Genomic DNA, 12,759 nt, shown 5'->3' with positions numbered 1-12,759 from the left:
TTTGTCTGAATTGTTCTTGCTTTCTGGCAGCTCTGTGCAAATGCACACTGGGAACAGGCTCTCCCTGTTCCTCTGTCTTACTGATACCAGATTCTGGAGGCCCCGGAGTCCACACATAATTCTCAGATAGCCCTGGCCCCATCTCTGTGTCGGATGCAGATCCCTCATCCGAGTCTTCCCCAGACTCCCAGACTGGCCCATGTTCCTCCCCACTGTCTGACTCTGCCACCAGCTCCACAGGCCACTGGCGGACAACAACAGATGGCTGCAGTGTCCCAGGATCATGTGATCACCTTTTGCAAGCTTCTGACAAGAAAAGTCAATGGGGAAGCCAGATTCATTTCACAACCATGTTACTAACTTAACAACTGCAGTGATTCACTTAACAACTGTGCCAAGAGAGGTCATAAATAGGGCAAAACTCACCTAACAAGTATTTCACTTAGCAACATTAATTTTGGGCTCAATTGTGGTCGTAACTGGAGGATTATCTGATTCCAACTGCTTTGCTGAGATGATTTCTCTTTCAATAATGAAAAAAAGAATCATTCTACATCCATACCAACCTATTCTGTCTGGTATACAATTTGTGGTGGTAAACATGTGAGCTGAATTCATCCTTAACCCTACAATATACCTCCCCATATATGTGAACTTGTTGAAGTGCCTTTTTATTAAATCATCACAGCAAGTGAATGACTGGTGACAAGGGTGAGAATCAGACAGTGACCAAGGGCCCAAGAAACCACACTGTATTCCACTCTGCAGGCCAAGAAAACCAACTTGCTTCCTCCTGCTCCTTTCCAAACAAGAACTGCACCAGAATGCCTACTGCTATGTCTCCAGCCATTTTGCTCCCAGATAAGAATGTAAATCCAGATTAGCAGCCCTGAAAGACACATTTATTTTCTGTGGATTGTACACATGTATTTTATATGACAGATATCTTGTTAGGGCAGGTCAGTCAAGAGATACAAACAAATCATATTTAGAAAAATCTATCCCCAGGTGAAATAGATACTACTGTTTGTACAAGAGAGCTTGTGGAGCTGCTGACAAAGATGAGCATCTTTACAAGAAAATCTGTTTTGAATGTTTCATGAATCATGCATTTAAAAAGAAAGAGTCCCCACCTCTTGGTTTTGTTGGAACAATATGCATGGGCCATTTCTCTTTGGATTTGTGACAGATTCTAAGGGTATTAGCCTGACTGTGCTGAAAAGAGAGCTTTTACTTCTCAGGAGACAGGCATGTTTATTCTGCTAACACATTTATTGAATGAGAATATGGATACACTTTATGGTGATCCTTCCCTTCTCTCCTGAAAGGCAGCAATGTCAGTTCAACATCCATGTACATCAGCTAATTCTGTTAGAAGCCTGAGTGACATAATCTATATTGGATACTCTGTTGAGTACAAGTAATTCTTGATTTTCAACCATTCATTTAATGATCTTTCAAAGTTCCAACAACACTGACAAAACTGAATTAGTGAATTGAGGGCTACCTGTACTCTTTTGTTCTTCAAGTTTTAGAGAAATGCAGACCTAAATGACTGTCCTTAATCTGACATTTTCCATCTCCTGTAGCTACTTAGCCAAGCAAAGATCTGAATATAATAATTACTCTGTGGATTGCTTTGCCAGTGATCTCTCTGTGTGTATGTGTGTGTAGATGTGCCCTTTTGTTCAACCAAGCCTTTTTTTTTTCTTACCCTGTTGGAGTCAATTCTTGTCCTTGATGTATAGACAGGTGGAGGAATATTAAATGCCTGAGGGACAAGATATTCTTCAGCATCCATCATGTCTTCCAGGTCTCCCTCATCCAGCAGATTCTGGAAAAATTTGCTGTCATTTGGGCTTGGTAGCTTCATGCGATCATCACCCTGTACAATGTCCCATTGACAGAAAATTAAAAATGATTACACTGATGATCACATCGATCATTCATCTGCTTGCTATTAGCTATCACTGGAGGTTTTAGACTGGACAACTATTTGATTGGTATGGTATAAGATTCCTGTCGCGAGGAGGCAGTTGGACTAGAAGACCTGCAATGTCCCTTCCAGCCCTTCTATGATTCTGTGAATCTAGTTATATTATATTCTTTCATACTTCTCCTTATTGAATACCCCTGTTCTTTCCACAAAAAGCAAAAACAATTTTTAAAAAATTATTCAATAGTATTCTTTCCTAAGTATCCGGTTTATGTCAATTCCAAATAAAAACTGTTTTATCAGAAAAAGTATTATGGAGAGGAGTAATCCCAGCAAAAGAGATGGTGATATGTTACTACTTTCCTAAAATACAATTATTGCAATGTTAATTATATACCTAGCTGTACAGAAACAAAGCTTATAACAGCCTCATAATGGACATTTGTTTTCTATATCAAGAGAACTAAGATTTAGTGGCTTGTAGAAGTCTAATTGTGGGAAGGGAAAAGTAAACATCTTTGCTCTATAGTGACAAACCTGCTTTGCAGATTAAGTCTCTAGCATAGTGAAATCTAGTGAAATCTACTAATAGATGCTGGAGAAAATCTTTGTCTGAACCTTTGAGGGATGCTCCCATTCAGTTTGCTATTCTGAGCTAAATGACAAATAATTAATGTCATGTAGGGCAACTTCTTCATGAATTCTTCTTCATGGCTTCTTGGTTTAAAGGAATATAATTCTAATAGGTAAACATTAATCTGATTTCTCACCTGAATTTTGAATAAAATAACTTTTTTTTGTTTGCAAAGTAGGAAATCTATTGTTCTAGCAGTGGGATTTTGACTGTCTTAACTTTCTTTTCTGTGTTCCTTGGGGAATCCTGGGATTGTTGAAACTGTCTTTATCTGTCACACTATCATCTTGCTCCCAGGCCTCACTCTTTATCTTTTGAGGTGCTGGAACAGAAATGCTAACTTTGGGGAATGTGTAGAATATGTTTCTTGAGTCCAAAATTGAAAGTGTTCAAGTTAACAACCATTCTTGATGTATTTTAACAATTCTGTGTACTGATATTCAGGCTTTTCATTTAAGCTAATCTGTACTAGCATTGACCAGAATAGCCTCTAAAGGAAAAAAGAGAATATGTGCTTTTTTTTTTACTTTAATGCACATTCTTTCCACAGTTAAAAAGCTTTTGCTGAACAGAACTAAATATTTTAATGGCTAGTTTCCTATTAATAAAAAGTATCCATTGTATTGCTGCTGTTAATGTTTATAGAAGAATCCGAAAGATTTATGAAAAAATAGCTGCAAATGCTAACGATGAGATGAACACAAATATAGCACATCCAGAACATCTTGAGATAGAAACAAGTGTTTTCATTTTGCTAGAAGCATTTTGTGGCTGTTCCAAACATCCTCAAAGTAGTCCAATCTTGAAAGACCCCTGTTTTAAAGCTCAAAACTATTAATGGATGTACAAAGAGAAATTGGGTGAGAATTAAAATATTTCATTTTACTGAAATATGGGGCAATCTTTGTTGTTCTACCTAATGATAAAATAAACACAAAAATAGCACAGGATTAAAATAACCCACCATCTGAGGCAGGGAAAAGGAGGTTTGCTGATCTAATACATATTTGTAGCTAACCTTAGTGTAGCTAATACTAAACTCAGTGAGGCAAATAAACATGTAATATTTACAGCCTCTAATCTGGACCATCTTCACAAAGGTGAACATATTCAGATGCTGTGATCTGAGCTACAAATATAGCCTACCTTATATATAGGATATTTTGAAAGCATTGTGATTAGCAGAACTATTGAGATAATTGGGCTTTTAACACAAAATGGCATATTTCATTTTCTACTAAATAGAACAGAAGTAACATATTCCTTAATTTATCTGTTTTCAGAGACTTGAGAACACTTCAGCTACTCTCAAAACCCCCCAAAGTGGTAGAAACTGTTCTGAAAATGCATAGGCATTTCAAAAATTCAAGGTTAAAAAAAACACGAAATGCTGAGAAAACGTTTACATGTACATAAGCCATTATCAGCCAGGAAGAAGCAGGAGGAGAAAGAAAAGAAGATCAATTCAGGCCACTTACTTGAATGACTAAATATCTTTGAGGATCCCGAGCCATTCTAGAAAATTCAGCAGCCAGCTCCTTGAACTTTGGTCGACTATCAGCATCAATCATCCAACCTATAGCCATGTGCAAAAAGAGAGAAAAAGTGCTTTTGTTACGAGACTTTCTTTTTTCATAAATAATTAATTAAAATCATAATAATGAAGAGACCACTGGAAATTAAGCAGTTATTTCTAAAACTCTTCAATTTGGTAATGTCCTCATATTTCCATTTTAAATATTATTATTCTTTACCACACTCTGCAAGTCAACCATCTTATTTTTTAAAAACTTCTTTCTGGAAACTAAGCATATTCAGTAGGACCTGACTTGCAATAAACACTGGTATAAGGTACAATTAATATATGCATTTTTATATATATTCTTTTTTCTTTTCTTTTTTACTGTTCATTCTGCTTTACACATTATCAGATGTGTAATTTGTGTTTGTGATTGCCTGAGTTATCTGTCTGTAAAGCATTTTAGTTATTTCTCTTTCTGCTTGTGGCTGAGAACTATAATGTCTATCTTCCAACTTCTGAATCCCAGTCTGAGCCTGACAATTGGATATTCAGTTCCAGCTGCTATGTAGATTTTGGTTGTCTCTAATATTCCCAACCAGGTGCATCTATTATGATCTTTTTTGTATTTCAAGTAACCAATATCTTTAAAAATAAACATTTTTCAAAACCATAAAGATGGCTAAACATGACAAGATCCATGAGTGGTTTTTTTTACTGAATTTTATGCCTACCATAATTAATATTTCTGTGTATCTGTTAATGATGCATACAGCAATAGCACTTACATATTGCTTCACAGTGCTTTACAGCTCTCTCTAAGTGGTTTACAGAGTCAGCATATTGCCCGCAGTAATCATGGTCCTCATTTTACCAGCCTCAGAAAGATGGAAGACTGGGTCAATCTTGAGCTGGTGAGACTCAAACTGCTGGTAGTTAGCAGTCAGCAGAATTAAGCTGCAATACTGCATTTTAATTACTGTGCCACCACAGTTCTTATATCTGGGCATATACAGCCTGGTTACTGTCTGTAGCTGCTAGGGAAGCATTTGCCATGCAAAGAAAGTTTCTTTTTACTGTGCATTACAAAGCTTAGAAGAAATGGTTACTTTGTTCTACTTCTCTTCTGTAAGCCAAAGGGTACAAAGCATTACTAACTCTTAGATTCTCCTCAGCAATAGGCCCCTAGCCTATCTTAGAGCAAGCCTAATTGAAGATAGCATTGATGTGCCTTCAAATCTGTCATTGTTCAACATGAAGTTCCAATACAATGAGTCTTACCTGCTTATGTAAAACCTTTCTTTGTTTAGTTGCAATGCATGACACCAAAGGCAACTTGTGAAATTGCCTCTAATATACAATCATGTCTATGTCCTCAGATGTCATAGGATCACTCAGTCCAGTAGAAAAATTCATAGGAAGAATTATGGATCCACTTCATATAGATTCATACTTTCCAACCATGATCATACAATTAATTCCACCAAAAGAGGGATGAATAAATCCTCATGAGCACTTTTTCTATTGCTCATAATACCTCACTTATTTTAAATGAATCAAAAATTATTAGGATAACTATATTAAAGAAACTGAGGAAAAAATGAATAATGAAACAACGGTGATGACAAAGCCTAATAATTTATTCTTAGAATCAGTATTTCTGCTATTTATTATCAATATAATAATTTATTTATTTGCACATTTCTAAAGCAGCTTACAATAAAAATTGAAGATTCAAATAAATTTTTAGTTTCCAGTGCAAAGTGTGAGATTCTGATCTAGTCTGTCTGATATGAATAATTCAGACTTGATCTAAATCTTTGTCAGCTGAAGTTTGTCAGAAGAATCAATAAAAAACGTGTATTTGCCCACTGAAATTATATCAACCAGTATATTAAATAAAAGTTTTCTATGGACAAATAATAACTTTTGTGGATGGATTTTCAATCATATGCAGTTCCACCTGCAGTCTGATAGGCAGCAGGTGACAAAACAATTCATCCTTTAAATGACAACTGAGCTGCAGTGTAAAGCTTCCAAAAGGAAAAATGCATTTATTTTTGTGTTACTTACAAAAGTCTAAAAAATTATACTCTTGTGAAAGCATGCATTTAAATTTCTTGTATTGAAGTGTACGCTGAGAAAAAGCAGATACAAAAACAAAAGAACTTAGGGCTGTCAAACTGATGGCCCGCAGGTCTGATGCAGGCCACGCCCACCCCAGCTCTCCAAAAGGGAAAATATCGTGAAACCTCATGTGATGGCAACATGATGCAGCGAGTTTGACACCCATGTGTTAACTGTTTCTAAGAGAACCCAAACTAAACTAACATTTATCACAGTTAATGGGATCAGTTTACCATTGACCATGATTTTGATGAATCAAGGCCAAAATATCCCACATTAATTTTGGATGTTTTTATGTCTTTCTCATTCCCTGCATTATGATATTTTTGACATTTGGGTTGATATCAGTTATGGTTTTGCTTTTTTTTCACTTTCATGTGCTTGGTTATCAGACTTGATTATCATCTGGCATATAACACAAGAAGCAGGAAAACTTTTTCTTCTCCTTTTCCTTCTCCTTCTTCCAGTTAGCCAGTAGAAAGTTGATGCTTCCTATCCAATTGCTATGCCCTACTGCTACCACTCAATTCAAACCATAAGTGGGATCATCTTCTTTGTATCTTATGATAATGTTTTCACGTGTATACGTGATCAGCAAGCCACATTGAAGAAATAACTGTTTGTTAATCTCAGTTAAATTAAACCAGAAATACCACAGAGTATTTCTTAATTCTTTCAAAATTAAAACTGGAGCTCCAGGATTTACATCTTCTAGCAGTTGAACAGTTGGGGAGAGAGATGTGCCAAGTGAGAATCCAGATGCAAACATAAACAAAATAATTTGTCTCCAGATTCTCCTTGATTGTAATCTTCTCACAGAGTTGCACTCTAGTTAGCATGACATACCAACATCTATAAATGACTGTACTGATTGTACAAAGGAAAACTATTTCCCCAAACTGGTTTTGTTTTATTCTATTTTTTATATTGTAATTTGGAAAAAAAATGTTAATCTCTTTACAACTTTTCCTATATGATTCTAAAACATGAAATGCTATCATCTAAGAAACCAGTTGTCATTAGAAAAGAATGTAATTTGTGTGCAATGGATTTGATACATGGCAATACTGTGTGATATTATCTATTAACAATAAGGATTCAACTAATGCAAGGCCCTTCAGTCAGATTCATCTCCTTACAAACTTCAAGGTGTTAATATACACTGCTCAAAAAAATAAAGGGAACACAAAAATAAGACATCCTAGGTCTGAATGAATGAAATATTCTTATTAAATACTTCATTCATTACATAGTTGAATGAGCTGACAACAAAATCACACAAAAATTATCAATGGAAATCAAATTTAGCAACCCATGGAGGTCTGGATTTGGAGTTACACTCAAAATTAAAGTGGAAAAAAATACTATACGCTGATCAAACTTTAAAACAAGTCAAAATGAGGCTCAGTAGTGTATGTGGCCTCCACGTGCCTGTATGACCTCCCTACAATGCCTGGGCATGCTCCTGATAAGGTGGCGGATGGTCTCCTGAGGGATCTCCTCCCACACCTGGACTAAAGCATCCCCCAACTCCTGGACAGTCTGTGGTGCAACGTGGCATAGGTGGATGGAGTGAGACATGATATCCCAGATGTGCTCAATTGGATTCAGGTCTGGGGAACAGGCGGGCCAGTCCATAGCACCAATGCCTTCATCTTGCAGGAACTGCTGACAAACTCCAGCCACATGAGGTCTAGCATTGTCGTGCATTAGGAGGAACCCAGGGCCAACCGCACCAGCATATGGTCTCACAAGGGTCTGAGGATCTAATGGCAGTCAGGCTACCTCTGGCAAGCACATGGAGGGCTGTGTGGCCCCCTAAAGAAATGCCACCCCACACCGTTACTGACCCACTGCCAAACCGGTCATGCTGGAGGATGCTGCAGGCAGTAGAATGTTCTCCACGGCATCTCCAGACCCTGTCATGTCTGTCACATGTGCTCAGTGTGAACCTACTTTCATCTGTGAAGAGCACAGGGCGCCAGTGGCGAATTTGCCAATCTTGGTGTTCTCTGGCAAATGCCAAATGTCCTGCACGGTGTTGGGCTGTAAGCACAACCCCCACCTGTGGATGTCAGGCCCTCATACCACCCTCATGGAGTCTGTTTCTGACCGTTTGAGCAGCCACATGCACATTTGTGGCCTGCTGGAGGTCATTTTGCAGGGCTCTGGCAGTGCTCCTCCTGTCCTTCCTTGCACAAAAGCGGAGGTAGTGGTCCTGATGCTGGGTTGTCTGGATACTACGCTGACAGACACAGCAAACCTTCTTGCCACAACTCGCATTGATGTGCCATCCTGGATGAGCTGCACTACCTGAGCCACTTGTGTGGGTTGTAGACTCCGTCTCATGCTACCACTAAAGTGAAAGCACCGCCAGCATTCAAAAGTGACCAAACCATCAGCCAGAAAGCATAGGAACTGAGATGTGGTCTGTGGTCACCACCTGCAGAACCACTCCTTTATTGGGGATGTCTTGCTAATTGCCTATGCTTTCCACCTGTTGTCTATTCCATTTGCACAACAGCATGTGAAATTGGTTGTCAATCAGTGTTGCTACCTAAGTGGACAGTTTGATTTCACAGAAGTGTGATTGACTTGGAGTTACGTTGTGTTGTTTAAGTGTTCCCTTTATTTTTTTGAGCAATGTATATTATTTGAATATAATTTACATAACTGCTTCAATACTTCAAAATGGCAAGCATTACTACAAAGGATTTGTGGCAGTTAGCTGCAAGGGAAACCCTTTCAGTAAAATTCGCCCATACAAAAAGCTAGAATCAAATTAAAGCTACTCACATTTCACCATTACCATGTAAACATCAATGGTACAGATAGGAGGCTGCGGTAACCGTTCTCCTTTCTCTAACAAGTCAGGAATATCTCTTGTTGGGATCCCATCATAAGGCTTTCCACCAAAGGTCATAAGCTCCCAAATGGTGACACCTAAAGCAAAAGTGAGAATTCTTGCTATAGTCCATGCATACCAGAAACACATAATCATTTACCTGACTATAATATTGTAGTCAATATTATAGGGGCAATTCTTGTTAAAAATATGCAGAACAGACTTTTTCCACGAGTCAAAAAATAAAATAGAAGACAAGTGTCCATACTTGTATCACTTGGCATCCACCATCATTCACGTATCTCTACTTCTTTTATCCACCCTTAGCACTTTCTTTGCCATTCCTTTTTCTTGAACCCTCCCTGACACGAATAATTGAGCTTTTGCATGTTAAATCTCTTGAGCACTTTCAAACATCGCAGCACTGCATGGTGGATTGAGACCATTCATTTTAAAAACTGTATTTAATCTATCCTAACCTAAAACTGTAAGAGCATTGTCAAAATCAAGATATAAAAAATGCATGAAGGGGTGAAATAGTTATGGGAAGCGAGCTGGAGGTTTCAGAGAATAAACTGTATAAATTAGGGGGGAAGTTTCTTGTTATGCTTCTTTCTTATGCTATGCGCAAGGGCACCTCTTTATCAAAATAAGTCAAGGTCAACAGACAGATGCCACATTACCACCTGAAGATGCCCCACATGATGTTACATACAACTTTTAATTGGATGCATAGTTCGAATTATTGTGGGTGGGAACGTTGCCATCACTTTGTATATGTGATTTACATGCTCATTTTCTCAGATTCAGAATTCCTTTGATGCTACCACTTGATTTCCAGTAAAAGATATCTTTTCTCTAATTAATGGAGTCTAAGTATTTCTTTCTTGGATTTTGAATGGAGCACCAGCTGACATTATTCTGAATCTCACTTTACCAGCCCACCCAGAGAATTAATATTTTTCTTCCGAGGGGGTCTGAAAACAATGTCTAATCCAGCCATCGACCAAGAAGACCTGGGAGTGGCAGGAAGGCCAATTTTCCTGCTTCTAGATGTTGCAGAGGAAGCTGAGTTTTTAGCAGAGCTACATCTTGATGAGAAACCAGCTGTAAAGCCTAAATGGTCTCTGGGAGTCGGCTGGAAGGATCTAGAGGAAGAAACCCCTCCAGGATTGACCACTACTCAATGGCGTAGAAGAGAAGAACCATGGCAAGAGGATGAAAGAAGGAATCTTTTATTAGCTCAAGCCTTGCATCTTCTGAATGAAGCTGTCGGAGGAACTCATGATGATCAAAGGTATGAAAGGGAAAACGGGGAGGCATCTGGGAGAGCCCAAGCAGCTATTCCCCATAAATCAACCTGGGCCAGAGCAACAGGCGGCAGCAGCCCAGGGCCCCCGTGGGGGGAGCAATTGCCCGAAGGCATCGAACTCCAAAGGTGCCTCCATTGGAAGTAAAATATGGAGGAGATCCCAAGGAGTTATGATTCTTCCTAGCCCAGGTCTGGAGCCACATGGAAGAATATGGGGAGGATTTTTCCTCAGAAGCAGCTAAAATCAGATGTGTTACCTGGGCTTTGGAAGGGACAACTGCAAAATGGATGGTGACTTTGCATAATGATAATGCCCCCCAGCTGATGAATTATGACCTGTTCATGACAGCCTTGCGTGCCAGATTTGAAGACCCACTAGCCAAACGTAAGGCTAGGATTAGGATGAAAACATAAATCAGGGATGGAGATCAGTGGCTGAATAGACTCAAGAATTTCAAGCCCTGGCATGTCATATTCAAGGCTGGTCCCAGGGAGCCCTGATAGATGCTTTTAAAGATGGGCTGAACGAAGATGTTTATCAAAGCTGCATTGCCAGAAGGGACTCCAGTGAGTTGCAGCTGTGGTACGTGCTGGCAGCAGAAGTGGAAATTGATCTGACCCAAAACAGATGCCGGGGGGGGGGCTTGGTTGAAGCAAATCATCCCCCACCAGCCCTCGAGAAGCCTTAAAACCTCAAAAGGGAGGGCTGGCAGCAAAACCCAAAACTACTGCATACTTCTGATGTGGGAAGGAAGGTCACCAGGCTGCAGACTGCCGTGCCAAGCTAGAGGTAAAGGAGGTACCAGGAGGAGGAAGAAAAAAAAACTCCAGTCAAACCTCACGAAATGGCTCTTAAGGTGGAGGAGGTTGTAGAGATTGCCCTTCTGAAAGGAAAGGAGCTGGGAACTCTGACCTCTTCTGGTGAAAGTGAATCCGAATCAGAAGACGACCCTCTGGTAAGTCCAAACAAGGGCCCAATGACCATCCCAGTGAGATTAAGGATATCCACATCGCGACCCCAAGGTGAAATATTGGCCTTGTTAGACTCTTGTTGCACAAGGTACTTAATCAGTTCAGAAGTCGTAAAGAAACTGGGTTTAAGGCTAAGAATTTTAAAAACGCCCGTAGCATTTTGCCAACTGGATGGATCAATAGCTGGGGCAGCCCTGCACATTTCATAGTGGAACCAGTGGAAATGACGATGGGGAGGCATAGAGAGACTTTGTGTTTTATTGTTGCCCCTGGGATGGAGCACACCCTACGGCTAGGTTTGCCTTGGCTCTGAAAGTGGAATCCCCAAGTGGATTGGAGGAGGGGATCATTATGCATACGCTCTGACCAACCCCCAGAAGGGAAGGGGCAATCTCAACCGAAAACCCAGAATTCCACAGAGCTGGCATCTATGGGCAGTGAGAACCTGAGGTGGGGAGGAGAAAATTCCTGAAGAATATTGGGATTTAAAGGAGGTGTTCAGTGAAAAGGCCTCAGACGAGCTTCACCCCCATCGCTCAACAGACTGCAGTATTGAAATTTTGCCAGGAGTGAAACTCCCAAAGCTTAAACTGAACTCGATGACACCACAGGAGCTAGAGGAGCTGCAGTCATTTATTGATAAAAATCTTGAACGAGGTTTCATCCAACCTGCTAGGCCTCGGGTAGCAACCCCAATACTGTTCAGCAAGAAGAAAGATGGCTTGCTTTGTTTATGTTTTCATTATAGAAATCTAAATGCAATTTCAGTGGAGAACGTGTACCCCCTCCCCTTAATGAAGGACATGTTGGCCCATCTGGCCAAAGGGAAATTTTTTATGAAACTGGGTTTGAGAAAAGCTTACTACCATGTTTGAATCGAGGAAGGAGATGAATGGAAAACTGCTTTTAAATGCCCAATGGAATGTTTCCAGTTCAACGTTCTCCCATTTGGTCTACAAGGGGCTCCTATGGTATTCATACAAACGATAAACGAAGTTTTGCATGAACATTTATACAAAGGGGTGCTGGTTTATCTTGATGATATTCTTATCTACACTGAGACTCTTGATGAATATGTGAAACTAGTGCGTTCAGTTTTAGAAAAAACTTCAAGCTGCTGAACTGTACGCGAAGCTATCCAAGTGTGAATTCCACCAAGAGAAAATTGACTACTTGGGCTATCGCGTATCACATGATGATATAGAAATGGATCCGGGGAAAGTTCACGCTGCTTTGGAATGGGCCCCTCCCTGCACCAGGAAGCAATTACAAAGTTTCCTGAGATTTGCTAATTTTTACTGTCAGTTTATCCTGGCTTTTGTGAAGATTGTACTGCCTATTACAAATCTCCTAAAAACCAAGGAGGAGGTGAAACCAAAGCCTAGTAGGCCACTGGAGTGGTCCATAGAGTGTC

The 12,759-nt window shown here is 39.6% G+C and overlaps 1 protein-coding gene across 4 annotated transcripts in view; it reads right to left on the bottom strand.

The window, feature by feature from the left end:
- The window catches only part of ERBB4 (erb-b2 receptor tyrosine kinase 4), a 918,585-nt gene that overhangs the window by 45,730 nt on the left and 860,096 nt on the right, over positions 1–12,759 (bottom strand). For all 4 annotated transcript variants that reach the window (XM_087919620.1, XM_087919622.1, XM_087919619.1 and 1 more), the window contains exons 23-25: positions 9,013–9,159; positions 4,049–4,146; positions 1,715–1,885 (exon numbers count right to left, since the gene is read on the bottom strand). In XM_087919620.1, the coding sequence (XP_087775746.1) occupies positions 1,715–1,885; positions 4,049–4,146; positions 9,013–9,159 (416 nt within the window). The remainder of the gene's footprint in view (positions 1–1,714; positions 1,886–4,048; positions 4,147–9,012; positions 9,160–12,759) is intronic.

The sequence above is a fragment of the Pseudonaja textilis genome, chromosome 1 (assembly GCF_049901715.1).
Source record: "Pseudonaja textilis isolate UNSWEBS1 chromosome 1, rPseTex1.2, whole genome shotgun sequence".
Taxonomy (NCBI): Eukaryota; Metazoa; Chordata; class Lepidosauria; order Squamata; family Elapidae; genus Pseudonaja; species Pseudonaja textilis.
This window is presented reverse-complemented; position numbering and strand designations above follow the sequence as displayed.